The 27,780-nt window shown below is 42.4% G+C and overlaps 1 protein-coding gene across 1 annotated transcript; it reads right to left on the reverse strand.

The window, feature by feature from the left end:
- Window positions 1-1,946: 1,946 nt before the first annotated feature.
- siah1 (siah E3 ubiquitin protein ligase 1) lies at window positions 1,947-25,279 on the reverse strand. Its single transcript, XM_061076551.1, has 5 exons — window positions 25,216-25,279; window positions 11,324-11,380; window positions 3,864-4,045; window positions 3,469-3,765; window positions 1,947-2,406 (listed from the first exon to the last, which is right to left on the reverse strand). The coding sequence occupies exons 2-5, from the start codon at window positions 11,331-11,333 to the stop codon at window positions 2,035-2,037; spliced, it is 861 nt and encodes a 286-aa protein (XP_060932534.1). The 5' UTR covers window positions 11,334-11,380; window positions 25,216-25,279; the 3' UTR covers window positions 1,947-2,034.
- Window positions 25,280-27,780: the final 2,501 nt, after the last annotated feature.

A 27,780-nucleotide genomic window follows, 5' to 3' on the forward strand; every position in this document is an offset into this window, starting at 1 on the left:
GATCTCACGAGGCTGGAAAAACAAAGAACTGCATCCCGAGGCCGGACTGACGACCACAGGGTGGAATTACAGTTGTTTACATCGTAGGATTCACCGGCGCCAAAAATCAGGTTCTAACAACCAGACGCTGCTGGATTCAGAAACAGAGACTCAGGGTCCGAGTCGCACAATAACAGAAGAAAAGAAACACCAGGTATGAAAAAGATAGATTTATTTAATGACAAATTAAAACAGAAATAAAGTCAAGGAGTTGAGGGAGAGCAGCAACATGACAGACTCCACGTGGAGAGAAAGGGAGAGATGATTGGCTTGACCTCCCTCCCTCCTCACAGACAAAAAGAAAAGGAAAAGACTTACCACACAAACAAGAAGGGACAGAGACAAATAGATGAGGGGGGGGGTGGGTGGGTGGGAGAACAATCCACTTGTAAGAGGGGAAAGAAAAAACACAAACCTTCAGAAGAACGACACAACTTGCTTCTTAACTACAAACACTGAAGTTCAGCCACAAGTTTTTACAACTGCCTTTTAACTTTGTTTTTAAAAGTCATTACAAAAAATGATAATTATGATAATCTCCATTTAATAATAACAATAGCAACATTGTAACGGTAGAAACTGTCCCTCGTTCCTGGTTGGGTGATCAGTCAGTCAGTGGTTGAGGCCGACGCCGGCGAAGGAGCGAGAAGAGGAGGAGGAGGAGGAGGAAGGAAAGAAGAGTCTCGGAAGAGGAAAGGGAGAAAGTGAGCAGGCTTTCTGCCAAATGTCCGGCTCGTGCACACACGTACACACACACACAGAGACACACATCAGGCGTTATTCTCTCCGCTCATACAAAAAAAAAACTGAACTAAAATAATTAAAAGAAACAACTGAAATGCAGTTTCTTTTTCTCCTTGCTGTGAAAAACTAAAAACAAAACAAAACAAAAACTTCCTCTCCTTCTCCGACACACTCTCAGTTCGCTGTTACACCTGTACACACACACACACACACACAGCCTGTTACACAGAGACTTTAGAATGTGTGTGTCTGTGTGTGTCCTGTGAAAATAAAGATTCAAGAAAAAACCCAGGGCTGACGTCGTGAATCCTTACAGTATGAGAGCAGACTAATAACTATGACGACGGTCCAATGCACAACCGTTAGCCTGTGTGTGTGTGTGTGTGTGTCTGTGTGGGGGGGGGCTCCAGGAACCCTCGATGCCGATCGAAGGTCTCGGCCCTGGACTGAACCGTGTGGGAGCTCCAGTCGTCCAGGCCTGTGGCTGACGATTCCAGTCGCAGCATCAGTGTCACAGGTGGACATCAAGATCCAAATGCTGGACTCTGGGGGTCCAGCGCGAGCCAGAGTCGTGGTTCCGGTCCTGCTTAGTTTAACGGTAACCAGGAGGTGGGGGGGGGGTGTTACTAACAGAAAGAAGCTAGACCGCTGCCGAGCCCCGACCGGGAGTCCACGTGGAAGCTAGAGTTCGTCCTCGGTGCGTGCGGCCGCCACAGAGCTGCTCAGCGGCGAGCGGCCTCCGGCGTCCTGCAGCTGCGGCGTGTGTGAAATGTGTGAGGAAGAGGAGGAGGAAGAGGAGAAAGAGAGAGACACCGAGTGGCGGGAACTCACTCCGAGGGAAACGTGACGAGAGAAATGAGAAGTTTGAGGAGTTTGACAGAACAGCTTCTCAGTTTGTGTTTCTGACCGAGAGCACGAGTCTCACAAACAAGTGTGTGTGTGTGTGTGTGTGTGTAGAAGTCTATAACCATCATTACAGTTATGTCCTTGTGTTTATTATTCCTCCACTCATTCATCCATCCACTCATCCACTCATCCATCCACTCATCCATCCACTCATCCATCCATCCCACCCACCCCCTGGGCCTCCACGGCTGCCCGATCTGACAGTCCAGTTCCACGTCTCTAGGGGCGGGGGCAGAGAGGGGGGCGGGGCGCTGTGAGGTCACAACTTATTTGACCCCCTAAAAAATGCCCCCCCCCCCGACAATCTGTAACTGTTTGACCCTCTGCTCTTCAAAAAAAAGGTTCCTAGCACATGGAGATGGTGACGTTGATGCCCAGGTTGCCGTTCTCAGCGAACAGCTGCGCGATGGACGTGTCGAACACCAGGCAGTCGCTGTTCATGATGGCCGTGGCGATGCCCTCGTGGATGGAGCGCGGCGTGGCCTCCCAGGTCAGGCGGCGCCGGTGGCCGTTGAGCTCCAGCCGGTAGGCGAAGTTCTCCGCCTGCTTGCGCGTGCCGATGAGCTGCACGATGGCGAAGAACTGCTGGTGGCCGTCGTACTTCTCCTGCTTCTCCAGCACCAGCATGAAGTGGAAGCCGAAGCACGACTGCATCATCACCCAGTCCACGGCGCCCGGGAGGTTGATGTCCGTGGCCAGGAACACAATGTCCTCGCCCTGCACAGACACACACACACACACACACACACGAGGGGAACTGGTTAACAAAGCTACACAATCATTAGAAATCTCTGAAGCTCTAAACTTTAGAAGTTCTAGAGCCACTAAAACCCAAACACTGCTGACTTGTTTACGTGTCTCCATCAAGGAGGTGATGATCTGTTTGTTTGTTTGTTTACAGGATTATGCAAAAAATACACAACTGTACATCCCAGTGAGATTTAAATATTCAGTTATTAAGTAAAGATATGAAAATCGGGCAGAAATGAGCATAGATCAGTTCCTGCAGAAAGGGGTTGAGTCCATAGATATAGATAAAGACTAGATGTCTCGTCTGCGTTGCCGGCCAACGGAGCCAAACGTCCGCACATGGCGGCCATCTTGCTACAGGCAGCTCGCTCACCCATCAACTTGTGTTAGTTGTGGTAAATATCCATTACAATTTTCAACCGATTTTGAAACGGTTTGGTTTGTAATAAACGTCAGAGATGTAGATATGACACTGCATGCTTATGAATAATTATTTTATTTTCTAAAAAATTGAATAATTTCTGCAGTGATATAACTACTAGGGCTTGGCAAGTTAACTCATCACTCGAGTTAACTCAAGTGATGAGTTAACTCGATTAATTATTTTATCTCGCATTCACTCAGGTTTGATTATTTATTGTTTTATTGTGAAAGTCAGGCTTTTATTTTGTGAAAGTCTGTTGCTGACTGCTGCAGAACAGGAAAAAAGAAAATAATTGGCGGATAACCAATCGAGTTAACTCATCACTTGAGTTAACTCGATTAAAACGAGTTAACTTGCCCAGCCCTACTAACTACATCTCTGACATTTATAACAAACCAGACCGTTTAAAAATCGGTTGAAAATTGAGCAAGTTATGGTTATTTAAAAAGTTAATACCACTACAACACAATGTTATGGGTGAGCGAGCTGCCTCTGGCAAGATGGCCGCCATGTGGTGACGTCCAGCTCCGTCGAACGAGACATCTAGTCTTTATACACATCTATGGTTGAGTCTACTTGGTGAAAGAAGTGAAGTAGAAAATGACCTGCAGTGTGGTGATGGACTTGTGCTGGTGCATCAGGTGAGGCATGACGGCGTCCAGGGAGCCCTGCCACTTGCAGGAGGCGCCGGGGCAGGGGCAGGAGTACGGCCGGAACTCGCACAGCTCCTCGTGCTCCGTCTTGTCGGTGTGCGGCAGCGTGACCTCGCAGCCCGACGAGGCGTACTTGCAGGGGAAGAGCACCGAGTTGGCCACCTTCTCCATGGCCAGGTTCCTGATGGAGCCCAGGGGCCCCCGGCAGGTCGGGCAGCAGGTGAGCTTGGGCCGGCAGTTGGAACACACCTGGAAAAACAGAAACACACGCATTAGAGGTGAAGAGATCTACACACGGGTGATGGTCTCTACGGGTCTGGGAGAGTTTCAGCTGGACTGTAACGCACCAGGTGCCCGGACTGACACTGCAGGATGGGGGGGAGGACATAGTCGAAGCACACAGGGCACTCGAACAGACTGGCCAGGTCACTGTTGGAGGCTGTGGTGCCCGACAGGGTGGGCACGCGCTGGGAGGGGGGGCACTTGGAGGTTCCGGTGGGCAGCGCGGTGGCAGTCTGGCGACTCATTTCTGGTGAGGAGGGAGAAAGAGAGGGAGAGAGAGAGAGATGATTATTCGACAGAGCAACAACCTTCACCTGCTCATTGAAGTTGTAAACAGGAACCTTCCTTCCAGACCTTTGGATTCTGAGATGAAGTATTTACATGAATATGGATTCAGACTAGGGTTGCAAAGGGGCGGAAAGTTTCCGGTAAATTTCCGGAAACTTTCCACGGAAATTAAACGCTGAGCAATAACATCATTTAAAACTCTATTTTAAAGATGTATGGAATGCAGCACATTCTGCACGTTGAGTTTCAATCCTCCACTGTGCATTCTTCCATCACATGCACAGATAACTCCCAGCATCCTTCACTCTACAGCAGGGCTATTGAGGCCTGCTGTAGAGTGCAGGACTAGTCAGGTAAGTTTCCATGATACTACTGGGGAAAATATATTAGCATGCTGATTGAGGATTGTTCATCTGTTCATCTAGCCTATTTCCATTCATTTATCCATCAATTGTAAAATATTTTTACAGACTATTCCAATTGTTTGGCTAACTATTTATATCTCTGGCATTGCATTAGTGTTTTTTTACAAACTTTTTTCTCATCTTATTCTACAGAACATTGCCACGTGCACTCTCTCATGTGTGGAGACATTTCACCCCATCCAATGTAGAAGGAAAGGCTGTGTACATTTGCAAATACTGTGCAAAGACCTTTGTTAAGAATGACACAACGATGCAGAAGCGTATAGTCAAGTGCCCAGATGCAGAAGCGTATAGTCAAGTGCCCAAAGTTTCCTCAGGGCTCAAATCAGCCTATGACAAAACAAAATGTTTATATTTATGTCTGTAAATGACAAGGTAAATACGGTTAGTATAAATTACCTACAACATTTCCAGTTTATTCCCGTTAATTCCCGTATATTCCCATGGAAAGTTTCCAACTTTGAATATTCCCGGAATTTTGCAACCCTAATTCAGACATTTAAATGTAGATGTCATTTCATAACTTTTTTTGTGAGTAAAACCCCCCCCGGACACATTTGTATTGAATACAATAGTAATACAGGTGCGTGAGTGTGTAGCTGTTTCTTATCATGCTGTGCAGTTGCCGTGGTAACGCGTTTGTGGTTAGGTATGTGTTATGTCTGTGGAGCAGAGGGTGGAGAGGAGGCTGGTGATGGGCTGGAGAATAAGGTGTTGAGGAAGAGGAGCGGGGGGGGGGGGGGTGATGAAGTGAGGAGGAAAGTAAAGAATCCAACATGACGAGTGTTTTAAAAAAAGCTTCAGATTGAAAAGACAGCGTCCAAACGCAGAGGAGAGGGAGAGGGAGAGGAGATTCTAAAAACAGGAAGGTGAGGAGGAGGAGTCTCGGGTCAGAAGTAGAGGAGTTTGGGTGGGATGACTGTGCGTGCCGGTGACCCCGCCTACTCTGCCACCCGGCATCCTTTTTATAGCCCTGCCCACAAACAGAGGCGAGTCAGGGAGACGCAGAGAGAAAGAGAGAGAGAGAGAGGGAGAGGGAGAGGGAGAGGGAGAGGGAGAGGGAGGGTGAAGTGTGTGGGAGGCGAGGACAGCAGAGGAGAATCAAGTGGTGAGATAGAGAAGCAACGTGCAGACAGACGGGACATCAGCTGTGCTGCTGCTTCTCAGCTCACAGCTAATATAACAGCTTAGACGGAGACGTATCATATGAACATATTCAGGTTTATAATCTTCGTCTATAAACTGTTCATGTCTGCAGATCCTCTCTTCTACCTTAGTCATAGATAGATAGATAGATAGATAGATAGATAGATAGATAGATAGATAGATAGATAGATAGATAGATAGATAGATAGATAGATAGATAGATAGATAGATAGATAGATAGATAGATAGATAGATAGATAGATAGATAGATAGATAGATAGATAGATAGATAGATAGATAGATAGATAGATAGATAGATAGATAGATAGATAGATAGATAGATAGATAGATAGATAGATAGATAGATAGATAGATAGATAGATAGATAGATAGATAGATAGATAGATAGATAGATAGATAGATAGATAGATAGATAGATAGATAGATAGATAGATAGATAGATAGATAGATAGATAGATAGATAGATAGATAGATAGATAGATAGATAGATAGATAGATAGATAGATAGATAGATAGATAGATAGATAGATAGATAGATAGATAGATAGATAGATAGATAGATAGATAGATAGATAGATAGATAGATAGATAGATAGATAGATAGATAGATAGATAGATAGATAGATAGATAGATAGATAGATAGATAGATAGATAGATAGATAGATAGATAGATAGATAGATAGATAGATAGATAGATAGATAGATAGATAGATAGATAGATAGATAGATAGATAGATAGATAGATAGATAGATAGATAGATAGATAGATAGATAGATAGATAGATAGATAGATAGATAGATAGATAGATAGATAGATAGATAGATAGATAGATAGATAGATAGATAGATAGATAGATAGATAGATAGATAGATAGATAGATAGATAGATAGATAGATAGATAGATAGATAGATAGATAGATAGATAGATAGATAGATAGATAGATAGATAGATAGATAGATAGATAGATAAGTCGTCATAGCAGCCGGTATATTTGAATACAATAAAATACAATACAATAGAATTAAATAAAAAATATTGAGGTAGAAAGAATAAAAACACAAACACAAGATAAATAGGTAGATAAGGTGCAGTGGCAAGATGATGGTAATAGTACTGATGATATGATGGTAATGTTATTGTTAGACAGTATATAAAAATAGTACAGTATATATATAGTATATAATATAACATAATATATATTTATATATGATAGTAATTATACCAATATAATAGCAGTATATAGTAATAATGCCAGCAACAGTATATATAATAATTAGGGCTGGGCAAGTTAACTCGTTTTAATCGAGTTAACTCAAGTGATGAGTTAACTCGATTAATTATTTTATCTCGCATTAACTCAGGTTTGATTATTTATTGTTTTATTGTGAAAGTCAGGCTTTTATTTTGTGAAAGTCTGTTGCTGACTGCTGCAGAACAGGAAAAAAGAAAATAATTGGCGGATAAACAATCGAGTTAACTCATCACTTGAGTTAACTCGATTAAAACGAGTTAACTTGCCCAGCCCTAATAATAATAATAGTAAATATAATAATAATAATAACATGTACACATGTATAAATGTGTATATAGACTTATATATACGAAGAATATACAGAGAGTATGATATAATATATGATATATAGTAGATTTATACCTAATATATTATATTAGGTATAAATATAAGTATAAGTAGTAGTACATGTGGATTTAGCTCCTGTCGCTTTAAGGCCCTTGGTTTTATAAGCAGTTATCTGATAGGTTTGTATTAAGTCATGTGACATCACTATGGTGCAGATTTTTTATTTATAAATTCTCTGGCGTTTTTGTTGACTTCAGAACATGATGAGTGTTAGTAAGCGGATCGAGTTGGAGCTGCGGACCAATCACAGCTCTCGTGGTTTGCGTGGCCTTGACGTGTAGTTACATTTCTGTGGAGGTGCACGTCGGGTTCGGCCTAGCGGTCTGCGTAGGGAACACGTCTAAGCCTAGGCTGCGGGCGTAGCTTCAGCGCAGAAGCATGACTCGGCCCCAAGTCTAGCGTGGCAGCTAGCAGCGTGACCAGCCGGCTGCAGAGCTACACACTGGATCTAGTGAGAGACATTACAGTCAAGCAGACGCAGGGACAGTTACACACATCTGCTGTGGTGGAGACACTGTCTTAGCAGCTATATATAGAGCTTCTTAGCCTGGCTAGCATGCTAGCACAGAGGGACCAAATTAGCTCAGAACATTCTGCTAGGCCAAGGCCAGGGTCACAGCCAGCTAGCATGCGACAGAGATATCTGACATGAGAGTATCTTCGAACAGCTGTCACCAGTTGGGCTCATCCAGCTTGAAGACAATGCTATGATTGTGATCGGAGGGGAAGTCGCTTCCTGTGGTTGTGTAGCTTCCTTAAATACGTGTGTACAAATCTTGTGTATATTTAAGTTCCTGCAATCCATATAAAATGTTATATATGAAATATTTTTATTATCACTTGCTGGGACAAATTCTAATGGTTGTTCAAGACGATTGGTTTTGATCTTTATTGTTTTACACGGCTAATATCTATATCTAGCTAGCTTCAAATGAATTTAGACAGTAGAATCTATTTAAGACTCAGTACATAAATGAAGTACGTACATATTTAAAATTCAGATTGACTTTGAGACGGAAACTCGGTTGCTTAAAAAAGCCTTGATGTGTTTAAGATGCATCAATTCATCCCGACAGAAACCATCTGCTGCTGTGTGTGTGTGTGTGTGTGTGTGTGTGTGTGTGTGTGTGTGTGTGTGTGTGTGTGTGTGTGTGTGAGAGACTGTGTGAGGCTGATTGTTACCAGAGACACAAAGTGCAGAGTCATCTCATGATAAGTGTGGATGACGAGTGCCAATGGAAGTCAGAGAGAAAGTCTCGGCTCATGCTTGATTAATAGAACAGGATGAAGTCTGACAGCAGAAAACAAACTGAAATAGATCAACACTGGACCTGAACCAGGAGGCCGGGAGGAGGGGGGGGGGAGGTGACAGACCAGATCCCAGAAACACTGAATTAAAAACGTATTGTTTTAATTCAACAGTGAGGATGTCATCCGTTTAGGAACAACGATATATAGTCAAACTTATTGTGGGAGTTTCTGGCCGGGCATGGGCACTCACTGCTTCTCACTGGTGCACGGCCATCTTTGAAGAAGCCAGCTCAGTTGTGACTGATGTGATTAACACGTTGCTTCTGATTGGCCGAGCTACACACAGGCTCTTGGAATTCGGGGAGCAGAAATGTTGCCAACATGGCAGCACAGACGACGAGCGCACTCTGTCAAAAAGCATTGTCCGCTGTATGAAAGACATTCATAATGTTCTTCGGCTGATGTCATCCTGAACGTGGAACATTACCCTCTCTCTTTGTGCATTTAAAATCTTTTTAAAATCAGTTTTTACAGATCAATGTCGTTGCTTTTAAAATGTGCGTTTTATTTTTTAAATTGATTCCTGTCTGTTCTGTGTCCCTGACAGATTGTATCTCAATGGGATCTTCCTGGTTGAACAAAGGATTAATAAATCAAATAAATCCATAATTTAAACTTGACTTCTAACAATACCCTGCCCTTCTGCCTTTCTAGGAACCGTCCGAACAGACAGTTGGCAGCACATGAGGTTAGAACAAGTAGCCACATGCTCAGCTAAAAAGAGAGTGTGGGGATAAACATAGCATCACTTGTTAAGCTGGCACATGGGGGGGCTAAAAAAATGACACTGCCATGATAAAGGCTGCGTGCGGATAAGCAGGGCTCGACACTCTGGCTGTGAGCAGCAGGGTTACAGCTCGTACAGTGTGAAGTTACACTTTACAAGACTCCTGTGATTTGCTTCCTACAGTGTGGACACCACGGACACCTGGCTGCTCGTTAGGGAGGAGATCGTTTATACAAAAAATTATACATCCAAGAAAAAGATACAACAAAAACAGTGTACAAGACATTTCAAGTGTGAAGGATTGATACGGGACGGTTGTGTTAATTCAGGCTACTTCTTGAACCTTTAGGGTTGGTTCCTCTGAATAGAAGTTGGGTTATAATTAGGGATGTCACGAGAACCGATACTTACGATACCTGTCGATACTAAGATAACAAAACACAGACGATGCCCATTTTTTGAAGCACCGTAGGCACCGTGAGCTTCGATGCCAGCTGTTAGCAACTTAGCATTAGCATCGGTGCTGCGCCAGTCGACGTTTACATTCAGAAAACCAAGACGGCAACTGCGGCTGCAGTGTTCGCCCCACCTCGACTTGTTTATTAAAAAGGCCCAAAGAGTCGTGTATGGAAGTACTTTGCATTTGACGCCGGGTTTACACCGGACACGGAAGCAACGCCGCCGCTTTGGCGTTGCTTCAGCGTCCGTTGCAAACCTGGCGTGAGGCAGATGACCGTGGCATTATCATTAAATGCATAGCGTGTCTCACAACAAAGCGTCACTCACATGCGTCCGCAACTACCGTATAACCCTCAGTATATGCGCAAGCACATTGAACTACCGTATATGACATTAACAACATCCAAAGAATGCACTTTTTTTTTTACCGTGGTATCGAAATTGGCATCGAGAATCGTGTTATTTTACTGGTATTGGCACCGACTACTGAATTTTTTGTATCGTGACACCCCTAGTTATAATCCAGAGGGAGATGCTGCAGCTTGTGCAGAAGAGGGAGAGACATGAGGCAAAGTTACAGTGTGAGGGGAGAGGGGCAGATGAAGGCAGGTTTTCTAAAAAAACATCAAGTTACTTATTGTAGATCTGGCCTCTGTAGGAATGATGCTCAGCTCAGAGGACTGTGCATAAGGCAGGATACTGTAATAAATGTGTCAGTGGAGTCCACATATCTTTTAAATCTGTGTGACGCACACTTGTTAGAGGACATCACTATCTCTGATGACCACTGCAGATAAAAGCCCATGAACTTACTTTTCCCCCCCTGTATAGAAAGTTTACAAAACAACCCAGACAGACAAGAGGACAGACAGAGCTGTGTGATGTGAAAACAAAACTGTGGCACATGTGAATAACAATACATTTATAAAAGGCTTCAGATGTGACTCAACAGAAGCATTGAAAAGAACTGAAAGTTGTACGAGACACTAAATGTTTTCTATTTACTTCTTGTGGACATTTTTGTGTTGAGATCACTACAGATTCCTCTACATGGAACTTTGTATAAAGCGAGGAGGAGGGAGTGAATATCGGACACAACCTAACTGGATGAATAGCAACATATTCTTCCTGTTTTCTGAATCAGTTTCATCTGTCCATATAAATTAAGACCAGTGTCCAAAGATAAAAACAAAACCTCTCCTGGGGGAACGATACTTTGATTGAACAGAATCTAGGCTCTGACAAATCTGGCAAGACTGAACAAACGTGTGAGGGAAGGATGTGAAAACAAGGTAGAAAGTAATGAGCACACACTGCTCTGTCTGAAGAAGTCGGAGGGAAGGATGACGGCAGAAGGAAGAGAAGACAGGCCCACAAAGAGAACATGCTGCCCGACCAGTAAACAACTCAACTGACTATATGACAGCGAGGAGATCAGGACACAGACGTGGAACCGGCTCCAGAGGAACAGATGAAGAGTGAGGAGAGAACAACACCAACACTAACCTTCGTCCATAAGATTTCCAAGTAAGGCTTTCGTCTTCTCTTGAAATGTGGGGACCTCTGAAAAACAAAAAAAGGCAAACAAACATGACTTGGAGAAACAAAGCTATAACATATTGTCTGGGATTTCCAGAATAGTGATGGAGGAACAGGCAGGAAATGAAAAACACATATCGTACTTCCCGGGCCTGACTGAGGGACCAGCTTAAATCTGTTCATATATGAAGCATTACAGTGTAATATTTATGGCGGCCATCTTCACTAAGAGACCAGGGAAGGCACCGTCTGTCGTGTACATTTCCCCGGACTGAACAATGTTCATTCAAGGCATTTAAGCCACTTACTGTGCTGCTAATGCAAAGGGGGCATTAGCGTGAGACTTTTACAATCATCGATTCCCACTGTACGCTCTGTTGGCTCCACACCATTTTCCCAGCACAGTTAATTCATGTTCCATTAAGCAGTTCACTGAACGCTCAGCAAAACACTTTTGATAAGTTTTTACAGGGACTCTCATGTATGAAGTCAAGGAAACTGTGGCTGTATTGATAGATTTTGCTCAGATACAGTCTGGGTGGATGTGGGTCAGGAGGTAGGGCGGGTCGTTCCATTACCGAACGTTTGGGCTTTTGGCCCCCGGCTCCATCATCGTGCATTTCTAAGTGCCCTTGGGACAAACCCCAAAATGAACCTTAAATGACGTGTGATTTAAAAGCGCTGTATGAATGAGAGTGTGAAAGGGTGAATGTGACCAGGACTGTTAAAGCGCTTTGAGTGGTCGTTACTATCAGAAAAGAGCTGCATATGTGAAGTCAGCCAATCAGAGTACGTCCATTGACCACACAACTGCCATTAGCTCCATAAGAGCTCAGTCTGACCTTGATGAATTGCATATCTGTCATTGATGCTGAAAGTTAAAACAGCAATGTAGTGAGATGTGGATTCAGGTCTTAACGCAAGATTTAGCTAAACTCACTTTAGCTAAAAATAATCAACTGTGCCTCTAAAGCCAAAATTGCAACTAGGGGACATTTACAGTGATAATTATCCATATCCGGATACCTTTTTTATTTAATCACAATAACATTTTTGTCACTAAACCTCACTAGCCAGTATTGTCTATAAGCAGTGTGTGCTTAGATGTCTTCATTGTCATGTAGTTTAGAAATTAAAGGCTATAATAGCATTGATTTAAACGGTAAATTATGAGTATGTAATTATGATTCAAGAATCAACAATGGCAACGTTTATATGCACACAAATCATACGACTGTAACAATAAGTCAACTGGAGTTGATGCAACCATCACAATTATTACATGAATGCAACTGTGCTTAGAGAATGAGCAAGTTTAGAGCATCTCAGTTTAGGAACTTTAAAATCATTCTTTCAAGCGAGTTTCTTAATCCAACTTGAGCTGAATGGGTCACAGAAGATAAACTGCTCTCCAACACATACCAAAGATTTAACAAATGTCCACAATATTCTATAGATTCAACTCTCTATAAGCAGCAGATTTACAACAACAGGGCTGTGACAGAACAACCAGCTCAGAAAGACACATGGGTGAAGAAGAAAGTAACAAAGAAGGAAGGAGGCAGCTGGATGGATTTCTGGTCCAGGAGGATAAACTGGTTTGATTTTATCTGAACCGGTAGAACCAACATTTGGTCAATAACATACATTTGCATACAGCCAGTGCAGCACTAACCTCAAATTATATTTAATTAGTAATAAGCACTATTACAGTGTGATTACTTAATATTTTGTTGTTTGTAAGTGGACTTATTAAGCTACTAGTTGAGCAGTAGCCAACCTGTCATACTTCAGGCGTGGTGACTAGGCCTGTCACGATAACACATTTTTCTGTGCGATTAATTGCCCCAGAAATTATTGCGATAAGCGATAATATTGCCGTTTTGACACCATTTTCAACTTATATAATGATAATGGCATAATAATGCAAGTATACCCTTTCGAAGATCAATAAACTTTTATTTTTAAAGAACACTGGAACTGGACATCTGGAAGACAATTAAGAAAGACTTTTTTATTGCCAAATATATGAACTGTTTAAAGTAGATTATAAATATAAATAAATACAAAAACTTTTTAACTTAAAACTATGAGTAATATATGAACTGTTAACAAAAGTTTACACTATACTTAAATAAATAAAAATAAATACAAAACAGACACACTCTGACTCGTGACTCTGACTTCGGTGCCTGAGCCAATTGAGACCCCGTGTCTTCGCGGAGACCCCTGTGTCAGACCGCTCGGAGACCCCCGTGTCTCCGCGGCTGGGGCTGTCGCAGGCAGGCTTCCGCCCGCCTTCGTCCCCCCGAACACTTTTGTGAAACCTTTCTCGCCGTGGTCTCCGTTCCTCCCGCCCCGAGCTTTTCCAAGCCGACCCGGAGGCCGCGGCCGACTGCCGGATGGGATCTGCATCGATCTCATTTTTAGCCTTATGCGAGCGGAGTTGACGGACATCCGCCATAGCGGCGGAAAACTTTAATCCCTGAATTTATTGCAGCCGGCAAAATTATCGCTCATTTTAATTTATCGCGCAATTAATTGATTTATTGCATATCGCGACAGGCCTAGTGGTGACTCCATGTAGTCTTCTCCAAAACAGCAATAGTCGCCACTAACAGAAATACAACACCACCACCGGCAACTGGCAAAGAAGATGAAACACAAACCAAACCGTTTTGGCACCAGCTTGTTTCCTTCAGCTTTGGGACTCCTTCATCTTGACAAACTGGTTGCAGAGGGTTTTCCATAGTTTCCTTCAGAATGCCTCATCTTTACCAACAGTCACTCTCAATCTCCCTCCAGGAGCCATCTGGGAGTCGCTGTGCTCCCTCATTAGTAACGGGGTCATAAAGACAGACCTGAGGTTCTAGCCAGACTCCAGCCATGCGGTGAGCGCCAAGTTAAGAAGTTGGGAGGTGCAGCACCAGCTGAAATGACAGTGTGCCAGCGGAAATTACGTAATCTCTGGTGCATGCGGCTGGTCGCAAGTAAAGGAACACCGAGCATAGAACAAGCTTCAGTCTTTTTAGGTTCCACATGTCCGCCGAGTCAAGTGCAACATCTAGAAGTTAAATTTGATGTACCAGTCTGCACTTCGCTTAATATCAAACCGGTTTGCAAATGTTTACCATGACGGAACCGTAGCAGAAGATACAGAAAGATGCAGGATATAGATGGAGAGCATGAGTGGAAGGCAGAGAACAAGCTGAGCTTCGACACAAACATACCATTCTTTGTTTTCAACTCATTGCCCACTCACACACACACTGTACAGTGTTAGACACAATGCCAGATATAATTCACAATGCACGCAAGCAGAGCTCGTTTAAAGCGTCTTCTGTACTCAACACAAATTATTCAACATACATTCTGTCTCAACATAAAGTACGTTCACCTTTTCTCAACAAGCTCCCTGTAAAAAGAAAGAAACTGACAAATTATCGACTTGCACAGCTGAGATGCACTGAGGAAAGGAATTTATGACATTTTACAACACCAGCTAGGCAGCTCGGCCAGTTGCTGTAACAAAACACACGAAGCTGATGAGGGGAAAAAAAGGTATAAATGTTTCCACTATGAAGTGCATTATCTTTTAAAAGCTCCTTCACCTTTAGTCCTGTGCACGCTCCTTGTGGCAATGCATGAGAAGAGGAGTCGGAACAAGGAGTTCCAGGGCGGAGCTTGCTGTGCTACGCAAGCTGGCTTCACATTCACTTGGACCTGAGACATGGGGGTAGAGCGTTCACGCAGCCCCTCAGTGCCATATTTCTCCAGCCTTCTCCATGGAAACCACACACTGTTGCCGCTGCCCTTAACATACCACAAAAAGGAGGATCATATTTCTTCCTCCTGGTCCCCCAGTTGGGAGGGGTGAGAACACGAGGGTCCAGGGCGAGCTGCGATGAAAGAATGAGTGCTGTGTCCAGACCGGGCCAGATGGGGATGCTTAAATCGTAGGAAAAATAAAAGCCCACAAGGGGATCGAACAAGAGAAAGACACCGGAGTGCTTACGCCTTTGTCATTGGAAATCTCAAAAACCACAAAACGTCAAATCCCAAAGTCCCTCGGTCACCGTAACAGCCAGAAAAACAGCCGCTGACATCATGTGGGTGAAGCAGGCGTCCGTCAGAGCTGCCAAACTACAAGAGGAGCACCAGGCGGGTTGCTAGGTGCTTATGCTTCAGCATGAAGAAACAGAGAAGGTCACTAATTTGCTTTCTCTTACACTGAAAGGCTTGCATTAGTCCGAGAGCAGTCTGTCAGTGCGTGTGGTCAACCCGCCACTCCCCGGCTGCGCCCGGCCACTGGGACCCGAAGGCAACATGAGATATTTGACTCAAGGCACGTTTAGATTTCCCTCAAAGCTCGATGATTAAGTTCCACCTTTGTTTCTCCTGCTGCCAAATATTCAGGAAGTGTAGAGCTCGGAGCGCTGCAGCTTTTCACAGACATATCCTCTTCCAAGACCAATTCCCAAAATTGAAGTTTTGCAGCAAAAAAAAAAAAAAATAGAGCACAATTCCAATCACAAAAGAATGACTGTTGTATTAAAAAACCAACTATTTTGTCGTGAAGAAGAGTTGCTAGATAAAAAACCTCCCTTTACTGATTAGGAAAACAAAGCCATGTTTCCTGCTGGAAGCACAGAGCAGCTCGCAGGGGGGGGGGGGGGGGACAGAAGGGAAAGTCCCGGACAAAGTCTCTCTCTCTCTCTCCCGCTGACTTTTCCCTCCTCTGTGCTCTCTCATTCAAGCCATGTTCTCTCCGTCCCCTGGAGTGTGTGAGGTGTCACTGCGGCTGGGTGTGTTCGTGCAGGACAGACCAGCTCAGCCGGCGTCCGATGTCAGCCCGAGCAGAGCACGCTCACTCACACCCTGCCCCTCTCGCTCTCCCAAACACACAACCTCTTCTTCTGTGCAACACGTCATTTCTCTTCCACACACATTTTTAACTCGACTACAAATTCTCTTCGCCGTCCCCCCCCCCCCCGCCCAACTTAACTTCCTGTCTGCGTCCCTCCATTTTCCCTTTTTTTTCTACGTGCACACTTCCTTACATGCATTCCCTACTCTACCCTGCATTTTTTTTTTCCTGGATGGACGGCCTCTCTCCAGCTCTCTCCCCCACTTCTGTTTCTTCCTCTCTGCACCCCCCCCCTCTCTCGGCCTGGCTCTGTGCAGGTCTCAGATTTCACTCTTGTCTGGCTGCAGCACCATTTCGTCACCTAACAACATGTAATTTATTTAATTGAAGTGTACTATATGTCAGTAGAGAGGTTCAGACACCAATGCCTCTGATACTGCAACGTACAGGACTTTAGTTTCTAGAGGTTGCACTATTGTTGCCGATTACAACAGCTTTTTAAAAAGGAAGCAAATGTGTAAATTGTGTAGTTGGAGATTCATTTGTTGAAGTCCTTTTTCAGTTATAACTGTCAAACAATATCATAAAAGTGAGTCCTATGCTATTCATTCTCCATGTGCATTTGTTTTTCAAAGCCGTGCAACAATGGTACATTAATGACTTCCATACAGGGCAAGTACTAGCATACAGCTGGTAAAATATGTTATGTTTTAAATGCACTGGTGGGCACTTGGCATCAGCAAATACAGAAAAGGTCCAGGTATTAGAATCACTAGGGAAACTATGGTATTGGAACATCTCTACATCTCACTACTGATCTACGGGTACTTTGCAGATGAAAAACAATGTGATGTATTTCTGAGATCAGGGGACTCCATCCCTCAGGATTCAGTCACTACGGATATGTAAAGTGTTCACTTCTCATTTGTTTCCTTCTCTGACATAAGATCTTTTTTTTCCTGCACACACACACACACACACACACAAACACACACAAACTCTGGCTTCCTTTCTCAAAACAAACAGAACTGAGCCAGCCAGGAAAAGAAGCCCCAGTGAAACCGAAATATCTCTGAGAGCCAGAATCTGATTGTCAGCAGGAGAGGAAACTGATAGCGAGCTTAGTGAACACAGAACAATACGTTATCACTGGCCCTGTTCACATGGCGCACTAAAACGCATCTTTTGCAATTCAATGGGATATCGACAGAAAAAAACAGGACAGACGGTTTAAAGAGAGGCGTTTGCAGTGGTGTTTTTTCCCCCTCAGGTGAGATGCGCCTGGATTCTGGCTGTGAAAGCACATTTAGACTCGTTGGGCTGAAAGAGACGACAGGAGGCGCGCGGCTGTATTCTCCTCACCGGCGTTACACTGCATCTGTTCACATTATCACCACACAATATAAACATAATGTAGTCAGAAATTCAGCAGCAGAGAAAATATGTGCACAAAGAGAGCCCGCAGTGAGACAGACACACACACACACACAGAGCTATAAAACAACACAAGTGACACTAGTCCAATGCCCAAAGTGTGCTATTAAAGGGGCAGAGCAGCGGATACAACAATGAGCCATCTGGACCAGGCAGCAGTTGATCTCCAAAGACACCAACACGTCCACACCTACAGCCAGGGGTTTACAAAGGGCAGAAAGAGGGACAGATTATTTACATAATCATATATAATCATAAACACTTTCGCGATACAGATGTCTACATTTTGCCGAGCCAATAAACCGGCACTGAACTGAAATACCAGTGAGTTGGAGGTTTGAAAAATCGCGTCCTGGCAGAGATCTTCTAAAATATGCTCGAGCTGAATTGTACACAAACCTAAATTTCCATATACAACACATCTTGCTGTTGTTTTCTTTTACAGTCTGACATCTACCTTTCTGATGGGAGTCACTGAGACGAGGCCGAAATAAAAGAGCAAAGAAATATATAAATAAGTTCTGCACGGCTACTTGTCCAAAACTACTTGATAACAAGGCTTTGCTCAGATCTAATCACAGCGTTTGTTGCGATTTCACTCCTCTCCACTGGTTCCCTGTTGCTCAGTTTATCCTGTTGCTAATTGTGAGCTAAATTTAAAACAAAGACATTTAACTTAACCCACTTTCCCCCACTGTTGAAACAGAATGGCCCTGGTGTTATACGGGCCCATGGGTGCATGCAAAGTTCATTTAAAAGCTTTGACCAGCAGATTACTGTACTGTTCCCAGAAACAGCGGTGTCTACAGCTTGTAAAATCAGCAATAAATAGAAAGATTACACTAGACTGAGGTTCCCATTAAATTTACAAGAATCTAAAGGAAATTTGAAAGGGGAACTGGCTCAAGAAAATGCTAATTAATTGTCTAGAAGTCAGTTGTGATAAACAGCTGGTGGCACTAGCTTTCTATTCTGGTGCCATTAAACTCTTGCAAAGGGAGAAGATGGAGGAAGATGACATCAGTCAAACCTCAAATAGTAAAACATTTGTGTTGGTCCACACAGATCTCATGTTTATGTTTTTCGTCACTCGAGGGCAGCAGATTCTTTAGTGGACATTTCAGTCGCATGCTTCTACTGAAATTCGTGATTACACACAACATTTGTGTAATCCCAGAAAATTGTATGTTGCATTGTGATGCATGTGGCAAGTGGACGGAATGTGAAATGCACTCGCACATCCGACTAGACAAAAACCAGAGGCATTGAGTTACACTATGTTTTATGCTTATTGTAAGAACCGTTGCAGCATCACTGCCTGAAGAAAAACAAATCAACGTACTGTTCCAACCTCTTTCCTGCGAGAGTGGGCAAACTAGTGAGGAGCTAATTCACTATTCATGAGGAGGTTCTCCCATTTGGCTCAGAGGTAGATAAGGTAGCAGAGGAAACCACTCTTCACAACAAAGAGAGGCAGCGAGTACATGAGCGAGTTGCAGGAGTTACCCACGGCTCGCTGACTGGACCCTGGTGAAGCAGATGAACAGTTTACTCACCGACTACAGCCCCGGTTTGCTAATGCATGACACATGGTTGCACTTACACCTGAATGTAGAGAGTTATACTACGACATTTAAATAGATAGCCTGACAGATATTAGGAAGTAAAACATTTTACATTTAACCATAAACACTATGAAACATAACTATATTAAAAAAACGCAAATGCAGCTGCGTATTTAGGATGAAAGTAAAGGACCTAAGATCCTAACAGAGATCATCACAGTATGCATTAAAACAAAAGGACATTTATTTGGCTACAAGAGCTGCAATATCATTGGGGATGAGTGAAGCTCAAAACAAACAAAAAAAAAGAAATCATGGACATCTCCTTCAGGGTAATGTTATAAATTCTTTCACTTTGGCAGTCGCCTCTTTTCCACAGCAGAAAAAAAAAAACAAGAGTGTAACAGTGCAGCTTAGCAGCTTGTTACCATGGAGAAGCCGCACAGAGCAGGGATATCATGGCGAGCAAAAAACTACACACAAACAAACACGCACACACACACACACACACACACCTTGTGTCTTATGTTCATGCACAAACACACACAGAGCGATAAAGCAAGCAGGGACTCCCTTTGGCATTAGTAAGAGATCTAGAATTACCTCACTGCTACACAGCCAGTGAGTCACTGTCTCTCCCACACATGCGCGTGCACGCACACACACATGCACAGGAACACACATGGCCAGCAGTCGGAACAGCTGTCGATCCTGAGCCGAGCTCTAGTCACTGAACGTGTGCTGCCGATGCTTCAACCAATCAGGTTGCAGTTTACTTCCCCGGGCTGTACCGACTCTTCTCCTCTGGAGGAACCTTGTGAAATATTTCTGTATAAAGTATATATGATTGATTTAATGTGTGATATTTAAACATCACTTTGTTAATCTTTGTGTTATTCTTCTATTGTGTGTGTCTACTGTATTTATTAGTGTGATAGGCAAGTTAAATTCTTTGCATGTGTCGACTTACTTTCCATGTGTTGTGTCTTTGACCTTTGACCTCTAAAACATGTGTGACAAGGCTGAAGAAATTCCCTCTAGTTCTTCATGAAAATGGGACGGACGGAGGGACAAACCCAGACAACAATGTCAAAGGCTTGTGAACATAAAAATGCTATCAGGCTTGGTCGTAGATAATACACACCACTTCTCATCCTACCCTTAATAAATTAAATATCACAAGAAAGTACTAAGAGTCCAAAAAATATATACAAATATATCGATGTTTGATTTTATAATTCAAAATCAATGTGTATATAGGTAGACAAAACAAACTAAGACATCATCTTAAGACAAACCTTGCTACTTCAGACTGATAAAGATATGTCACAAGCGAGTCCAGTGTGTTAACAGGTCGTCTGCAGCAGGAGAAACACAAACAGACAGACAGCTCAGATGGACCTTATGGAATTTAAATACAAAGTGTGTAAATCAAGCGTATTGTATACTAGGAAGGACGCGAGGTTGAGCTCACCAGCAGAAAAAGATCTGGTGAATCATCGTGTGTGAGGCATCTTTTCAGATTCGAGTATGTCATCATGACCCATCTACTCAGCCTGAAGCAAACAGAAAACAAACTGGAAAATTCTATATATTTGTGCATGTACCAGAGAATAGAGAGCATTCCATACAGCCTGCTTTTCATTTCTGTTGAAGGCCGAAATTAAACAGTGGTTTCAGGACAAACGTCAAAATAACCACTTCAATTTAGTGTATAAAAATAAAAAAGTACAATATGAAAATAAATGCAAATCCTTATATCTGTACCGACTGCGTACAAGACAACAGTCCTGTGCTACATATTTTGAAGCTTATCCACTTAAATGATTTCTTAATAAACATTGTAAAACCCCCTCCTACAGTATGTTAATAGTCCTCAGTGGAGTCAACGTATGACACAGAGACAGCAGGGGTCAAGGTCAGAGCTAATGACCCCTCAGGGTGATGTGGCAGGTGACCACGTGTGACTCAACCATCAGTTCATATATGTGCTTACAACATCCTCACTGCACAGCTCGAATTATTAATGATACAGTACGGCGGAGAACAAGAGAAGCGCCCAGCAGCCGGACCTACTGTACATCCGCTGCATGCAAACTGTTTCCTTTGTGCAGGGGAAATTCTAAATGCTGACAAATGTGGGCGGGTCAAAATCAGCACACTCATAACCTGTGTGTAAATATCACTGAACAAATAGTACACTGGATGTATGATTTAAAAAAGCAGTGTTAGATATATGCATATACCTTGAGTGTAAGTCAAATACTAGGCTGATATTCATGTACGGCTTATACCAGGATCTTCAGTTACAACCCCAATGCCAATGGATGACTTAGTGCCACTGTAACTGAGCTACATTAGTTTTTCATCGGATAGAACGAAAGTGTGAAAGAGAAACCCTCCTTTATTTCATTTCATTTTACCAACCACGAGGATTTCATGAGGATGAGTCTTTCCAATCCGTGACATAAATCCCCATCATCTGTCAACGTCCATCCACATATGAGAACCATCCCGGTGGCTACATTACCGTACGACTAAGCCTCTGTATGAGCTAAAAAAACCTGTGGGTCAGAGCAAGTTCATCTGTGATGCTACATCACCAGCAGTCAGGATCATATTCAAATAACAAGAAGCTAATTGTTTGACTCAGGATGACATACGTGTGTTTTTGCACCTTGTATCTGATCTGGCGTCCTCTGAAGGACACAGAGGCATGTGAAGACAGATTGATTGACACGTCCCTGACTCACCTGTTGGTCAAGCACGCTGGTCAACTCTCACCTTTATCACCGAGGCTCAACCTGAGCAGAGGTAAAGCCAGTCAGAATAATGGATGAGTCTGTGCAGCTGTGCAGAGCCCAAGAGAAAACGTTCCTTTAGGATTTTGTGATCAGCTGCTGGAAGAATCCCATGTGGGTCTGAACACCAGGCTTTTCCCCTGATTTATTCCCACCATCACGTCTTGTACTTGGCTCTGAGAGTGTGATGTCTGGATCCTGAAAAGTCTTTAGTGCAGCTCCAATGCGGCAAAATTACACAATTAGTGTAATTATTCAAACACAATGATACTCATCGTCCAGGTGGTTGTCATCAGAGTTTTTTTTCCCCTCTTTATATCTTCTAATCACCTTTGGGATTCTGGTGTTATTCAGCCTGTGGTTACAAAAAAACCTTTCTCTACATTTAGCAATCACAAAGCAGATATACTGTTCCAACTTGTATTCCTGTTTAAACTCAACACAACACACAACAGTGACAGCCTGCTGACACTACCTCTGTGTGAGCCATGTTTAAGACTGTCCATCTAGTGACTGGTTAACCTGTGAGACCCATGGTGACACACAAACACCCAAGATATACAAAACAGGCAAATAGTTTGGGTCACTTCTCCTCTACCAGCCTCCCACAGAAGTCAATAATTTTCTTTTGCAGGTAGAACAAAAAGCAGGTTGTTTCTCCATCTCCACAGTAAACATAAACAAGTGGACATTTAAACTTTAAAGACCACTTATAAACACACTTAAGGTGTTTTTTATTTTATTTTCTCCCTACAGACTAGGAGTGTTAAATATAACTAAATGATTAAGAAAGAAAGAAACAATTTGAGACCACAGTATCTGCAGTTCCCTCATACTGGTTTGCCAAGTGTGGCTAAGGTTAGCAGTGCTAGCACCAGCAGACTTTTTCCTTAGAGATTACCGTGCACATGCCTGAGCTGAATGTGGTTATGCTTCGCTCCGCTCAAGTCTACATACAACCTTATTTTCCTTTCCTCATCAAAATGCTGCCAAACCACACTGGTTTACGAGATGTCATGTGTCCCACTTTCCACCTTGCTGGTTAACAACATCTGGGCATTAGCACGGGCCGAGTGCATTCACTGATGAGAGCAAACTTAACACTGGAGGCCTGCTGGGACGTTTCTTTACACTTCTTACAAAATGTGTCTTCTCACTTTGGAAAAACGATCCCATGTTGCTTCAAAAGCATGAATCACACCAAGCTTTGTCCAATAATAACTTTGCTTTCATTTTAAAACCAGGAGTGTATTTGTATCAGATTAGTCATGAAAAAGTGAAACCTTCTGGTTGTCAATGACGAAGTCTGAGTTGTGGACTTTCGATGTTTATTCAAAATATCCCAGAAGAGATGAATGTGCTGCTGATGCAAGGGAACCAGAGATATAAACTGAACTCAGATACTCAGCTTGACTCTGGGGCTCCTGCAGGAAACTGCACAGATTCTCTACTACGCTTTTTACCCAGTATCTCAAAAGTCAAAGAGCTGAAATCACATTCACGAACCTGACACACATGATCTGTATACAGCTGCTAGTATGATCTGATGTCAGGGAGTTGTGCTTGTGGAGAACTCAAAGTAAAAAAACGTCTGCTCGTCCAAAACAAAAACAGACCCACAACCATTTCCTATTGATACTTCAATGCATGTGACAGGTGCAAGTTGTGTTGATCACCTTTCTGTCCATTTCTTTCATCGCATGTGTCTGTGTGAGGAATGAAAGCTTTAAGATGTAGGATATGGACATTTGCATTATTCTGAATTCAAAACTAAAACTATTTTAATCCCCTGGTATTTATGTTGATACTAGAATCACTTTCACGAACCTGACACACAATATGTGATGTCAGGGATTTGTGCTTGTGGAGAACTCAAAGTAAAACACATCACTGTCACTCTTTAAACAGCCACTGCTGCACGTCCAAAACAAAAACAGACCCACAACCATTTCCTAGTAATACTTCAATGGATGTGACAGGTGCAAGTTGTGTTGATCACCTTTCGGTCCATTTCTTTCATCGCATGTGTCTGTGTGAAGAATGAAAGCTTTAATATGTAGGATGCAGACGAATGCATTATTCTAAATTAAAAACTAAAACTATTTGAATCTCTTGGTACTGATGGAGACACTAGAATCACTTTCACATTACAGCTCCTAACACCTCACTGTTTACTTATTTCATGAGTTTATCAGTGAACCAGTTTGAAGAACCTCAGTTATCGTCCATCCCACCTCAACAAGTGCAGAAACCTCGTCAGTTACAACAATAACAGTCACAACAACAACCACCAGTGTGCTTCGGCCCCTGGTCTGAGGTCACTTCCGTCTCAAAGGGTCAAATCGTGCTGTCTTCAGGTTGACTTCCTGACAGCATCTAACCTGACACATCTACAGGTGTCAACGTGAACTGTACCGATCCGTCAACGGACACACACACACAAACACACACACAGGGAATGGACGTGTAGTAAAACAGATCAGCAGCATCTGAAGGGGACAACACTCGTCCTCATGTCTCACACACACACACACAGACAGACACACACGGTGGGGTCTTCTCCAGCCACACTCCTTCCTCTGGCTGGGGGGTAAACACTAGTCATCACCAAACCAGTTACCGCTGCTGCACATGACAAAGACCCGACTGGTTTCTGCTGGGAGCTGAACCGACCTGTTCCCGAAGCCCACCGGCCCCGGGTGGGTGACACACACACACACACACACACACAGCGGCGAAGCCCACCTAGCTGCCACTGTTACACACACACACACACACACAACAGAGGCCTTGTCTGCTAGCTAGCACAGCGGCTAGCCTGCTAGCTTCAGCGACTGGGGGCGAAACAAGCTAGCTAAACAGATGCTACGTTAAAAAGGGGGGGGGGGCTATGTATTTCTCTAGTGCACGGCTCAACGTGCGTGTTTGCTCGACGTGCACCCCCCCAGGTACGCGTGCGTGTTTAACACAATGACAACAAACCAGCTAGCCACATAGCTGAGCTAGCTCCTTTTTTTCTCCTCCTCCTCCTCCTCCTCCTCCTGCTGCCAAGCTCGGCTAGCTAACAGGCAACATTAGCATCGGTGCTAACGAAGGGAAGCTAATGCCTGCTGCTGTTGTTTCCCCCCTCTAACACACACACTCACAGACACACACAGACACACACACAGGGTAGAATCCGGTGTTGCTCACCTCGGACGGGCTGTGCTGTGGTCACTGCAGGGTTAGCGCCGGCGGGTCGGAGAGGAAACGTCCACACGAGTCGTGTTTATCGTCTTTCATGCGGGAGCTGGATCCTCTCGCGGCTCCTGATCCGAGACGAGACGCCAGGCGTTAAGTACCAGCCGCTCGGGAGCGCGCACAGTTGTTGAAGTTTGTCGCGGGGACGCGCGCTGCTCTCTCTCAAGCACAAGCGGGCCCAGAGAGAGCTGCTGCACACGTTCAATGTGAAGCGAGGGTTTCCGGTGAATAAATATATATATCTGCACACGAATCAGGGAGTTACAGATCATTTCGTGTTTTGATATGATAATACAAATTTTTGTTATTATTTAGTTTTATTTCAGATTCAAAGGTCTATGATTGTAGGTTTATATACAATGACACACATATTCCAAAATAAATATATATGCACACGAATCAGGGAGTTACACTTCATTTCATGCTTTGATATAATAATAATAATATTTTATTTTATTATTATATATTATTTCGTTTTATTTCAGATTCAAAGGTCCATAATTGTAGGTTTATATAAAATGACAAAAATATTCCCAATATAAATATACATGTAAGAATCAGTGATTTACAGTTCCTTCCATGCTTTGATATAATACTAATAATATTTTATTTTATTATTATATATTATTTAGTTTTATTTCAGAATCAAAGGTCCGTAAATGTAGGTTTATATAAAATGACACAAATATTCCAAATACAAATATATATGCACACGAATCAGTGACTGACAGCTCATTTCGTGCTTTGATATAATAATAACAATATTTTATATTATATTATATATTATTAAGTTTTATTTCAGATTCAAAGGTCCATGATTGTAGGTTTATAAAAAATGACAAACATATTCCCAATACAAATATACATGTAAGAATCAGTGACTTACAGTTCATTCCATGCTTTAATGTTATTTTATTGCTATATATATTATTATCTATTATGAAGTTTAATTTCAGATCCATAGGTTCATAATTGTAGGTCTATATAAAATGACACATATATTCCAAAATAAGATAAGAATCAGTGACTTACGTCCCATACCATACTTTAATATTATTTTATTTTACCATTAGTTTTATTTCAGATTCATAGTTCTATGTTTGTAGGTCTATATAAAATGACAAAAATATTCCCAATATAAATATACATGTAAGAATCAGTGACTTACAGTTCATTCCATGCTTTGATATAATAATAATATTTTATTTTATTATTATATATTATTTAGTTTTATTTCAGATTCATAGGTCTATGTTTGTAGGTTTACATAAAATGACACACATATTCCAAAATAAATATATATGTAAGAATCAGTGACCTAGAGTTCATTCCATGCTTTGATATAATAATAATAATATGTTATTTTTACATATTATTTAGTTCTATTTCAGATCCATAGGTATATATCTGTACGTCAATATGAAATGACCAGTGATTCCAAAATAAAAATATATGTACGAATCGCTGACTTACGGCGCATTTGATATCATTTATATTTAATTTTTATACGTTATATGTTTAAACTAAAATGACACTCAGTAAAGCTCCCAATAGTGCCCATATGAAACCTACTTCAAATATACAACACATTACAGGTAATTTAGCCGCAAATTAGCATCCATTAGGGAGCAATTCCATGGGGGGTGCAGCAACTTGCCCAAGGACAGTAAGGCATGGGCGGGGATTCGAGCTGTCAACATTCTGGTTGGAGGACAACTGATCTAACCCGTCAGCCACAACCTCCAACACAAATTCACCCTTTACACTAAACTGGACACATAAATATCATTACCCTTAAAATCCTGAATTTCAAATCAAGATCCGCAATGTTGCTTCAACATATCAACATATTGATTATACATTGTGGAAATATAGTTGGGAGGTATGAGACATACCTCAGATTTGATTGTGTTGTTTTGGTATTAACCCTAAAGACCATTTTGCATTTTAAACCTTCATGTGACATTCATCGGGATAATCATTGATATCAACTGATACCCATTTTTTAATCTTGACATAATTTTTGGCAGTTTCATCCAGCCCAAGGATATTGCACTTTCTTCCAGTTTTCAGGATATTCAGGATACGTCATCATCTGTTACCTGAACAAGTTTTTCAGGTTTGCATTATACTGCCGCTGCACCACAAGCGTGTTTTGTGAAGTAAAGTCGTCTCTGAAATGTGCTATTTTAACATCTGTTGATGAGGGTGATGGGTAGATAATCCCTCCCAGTCCCTGCATGTCACCATCACAGGAGAATCAAGTGTTACACCGCTTTTTTTCCCCAGTTTGTTTAAAAGCCTCTAATTCCCAATCAGTTAATTTAGCAGAGCTGCATCTGTTTTGTTTTGTAATTATCTGCAGGTATTTAAACCAAATCAAGTTACCACTAAAATATCTCCAGATATGATATTTAACTAGGTTAAATTCATGTAATTCATATTTCAATGAATAAAAATGACAAAAAGTTTAAAAATACTAAGTATGCTAGCAGTTGTTGTTCTTGTCTTTAGCTA

Source organism: Limanda limanda, chromosome 8, assembly GCF_963576545.1.
Source record: "Limanda limanda chromosome 8, fLimLim1.1, whole genome shotgun sequence".
Classification (NCBI taxonomy): domain Eukaryota; kingdom Metazoa; phylum Chordata; class Actinopteri; order Pleuronectiformes; family Pleuronectidae; genus Limanda; species Limanda limanda.

Bases quoted from the DNA above. Each gene is read 5' to 3' on its own strand.
- siah1 (XM_061076551.1), bottom strand. The intron at 3,766-3,863 runs GTGCGTTACAGT...CTGTTTTTCCAG, and splicing joins AGTGTCAGTCCGGGCACCTG to GTGTGTTCCAACTGCCGGCC. The intron at 2,407-3,468 runs GTCATTTTCTAC...GTGTCTGTGCAG, and splicing joins AGTCCATCACCACACTGCAG to GGCGAGGACATTGTGTTCCT.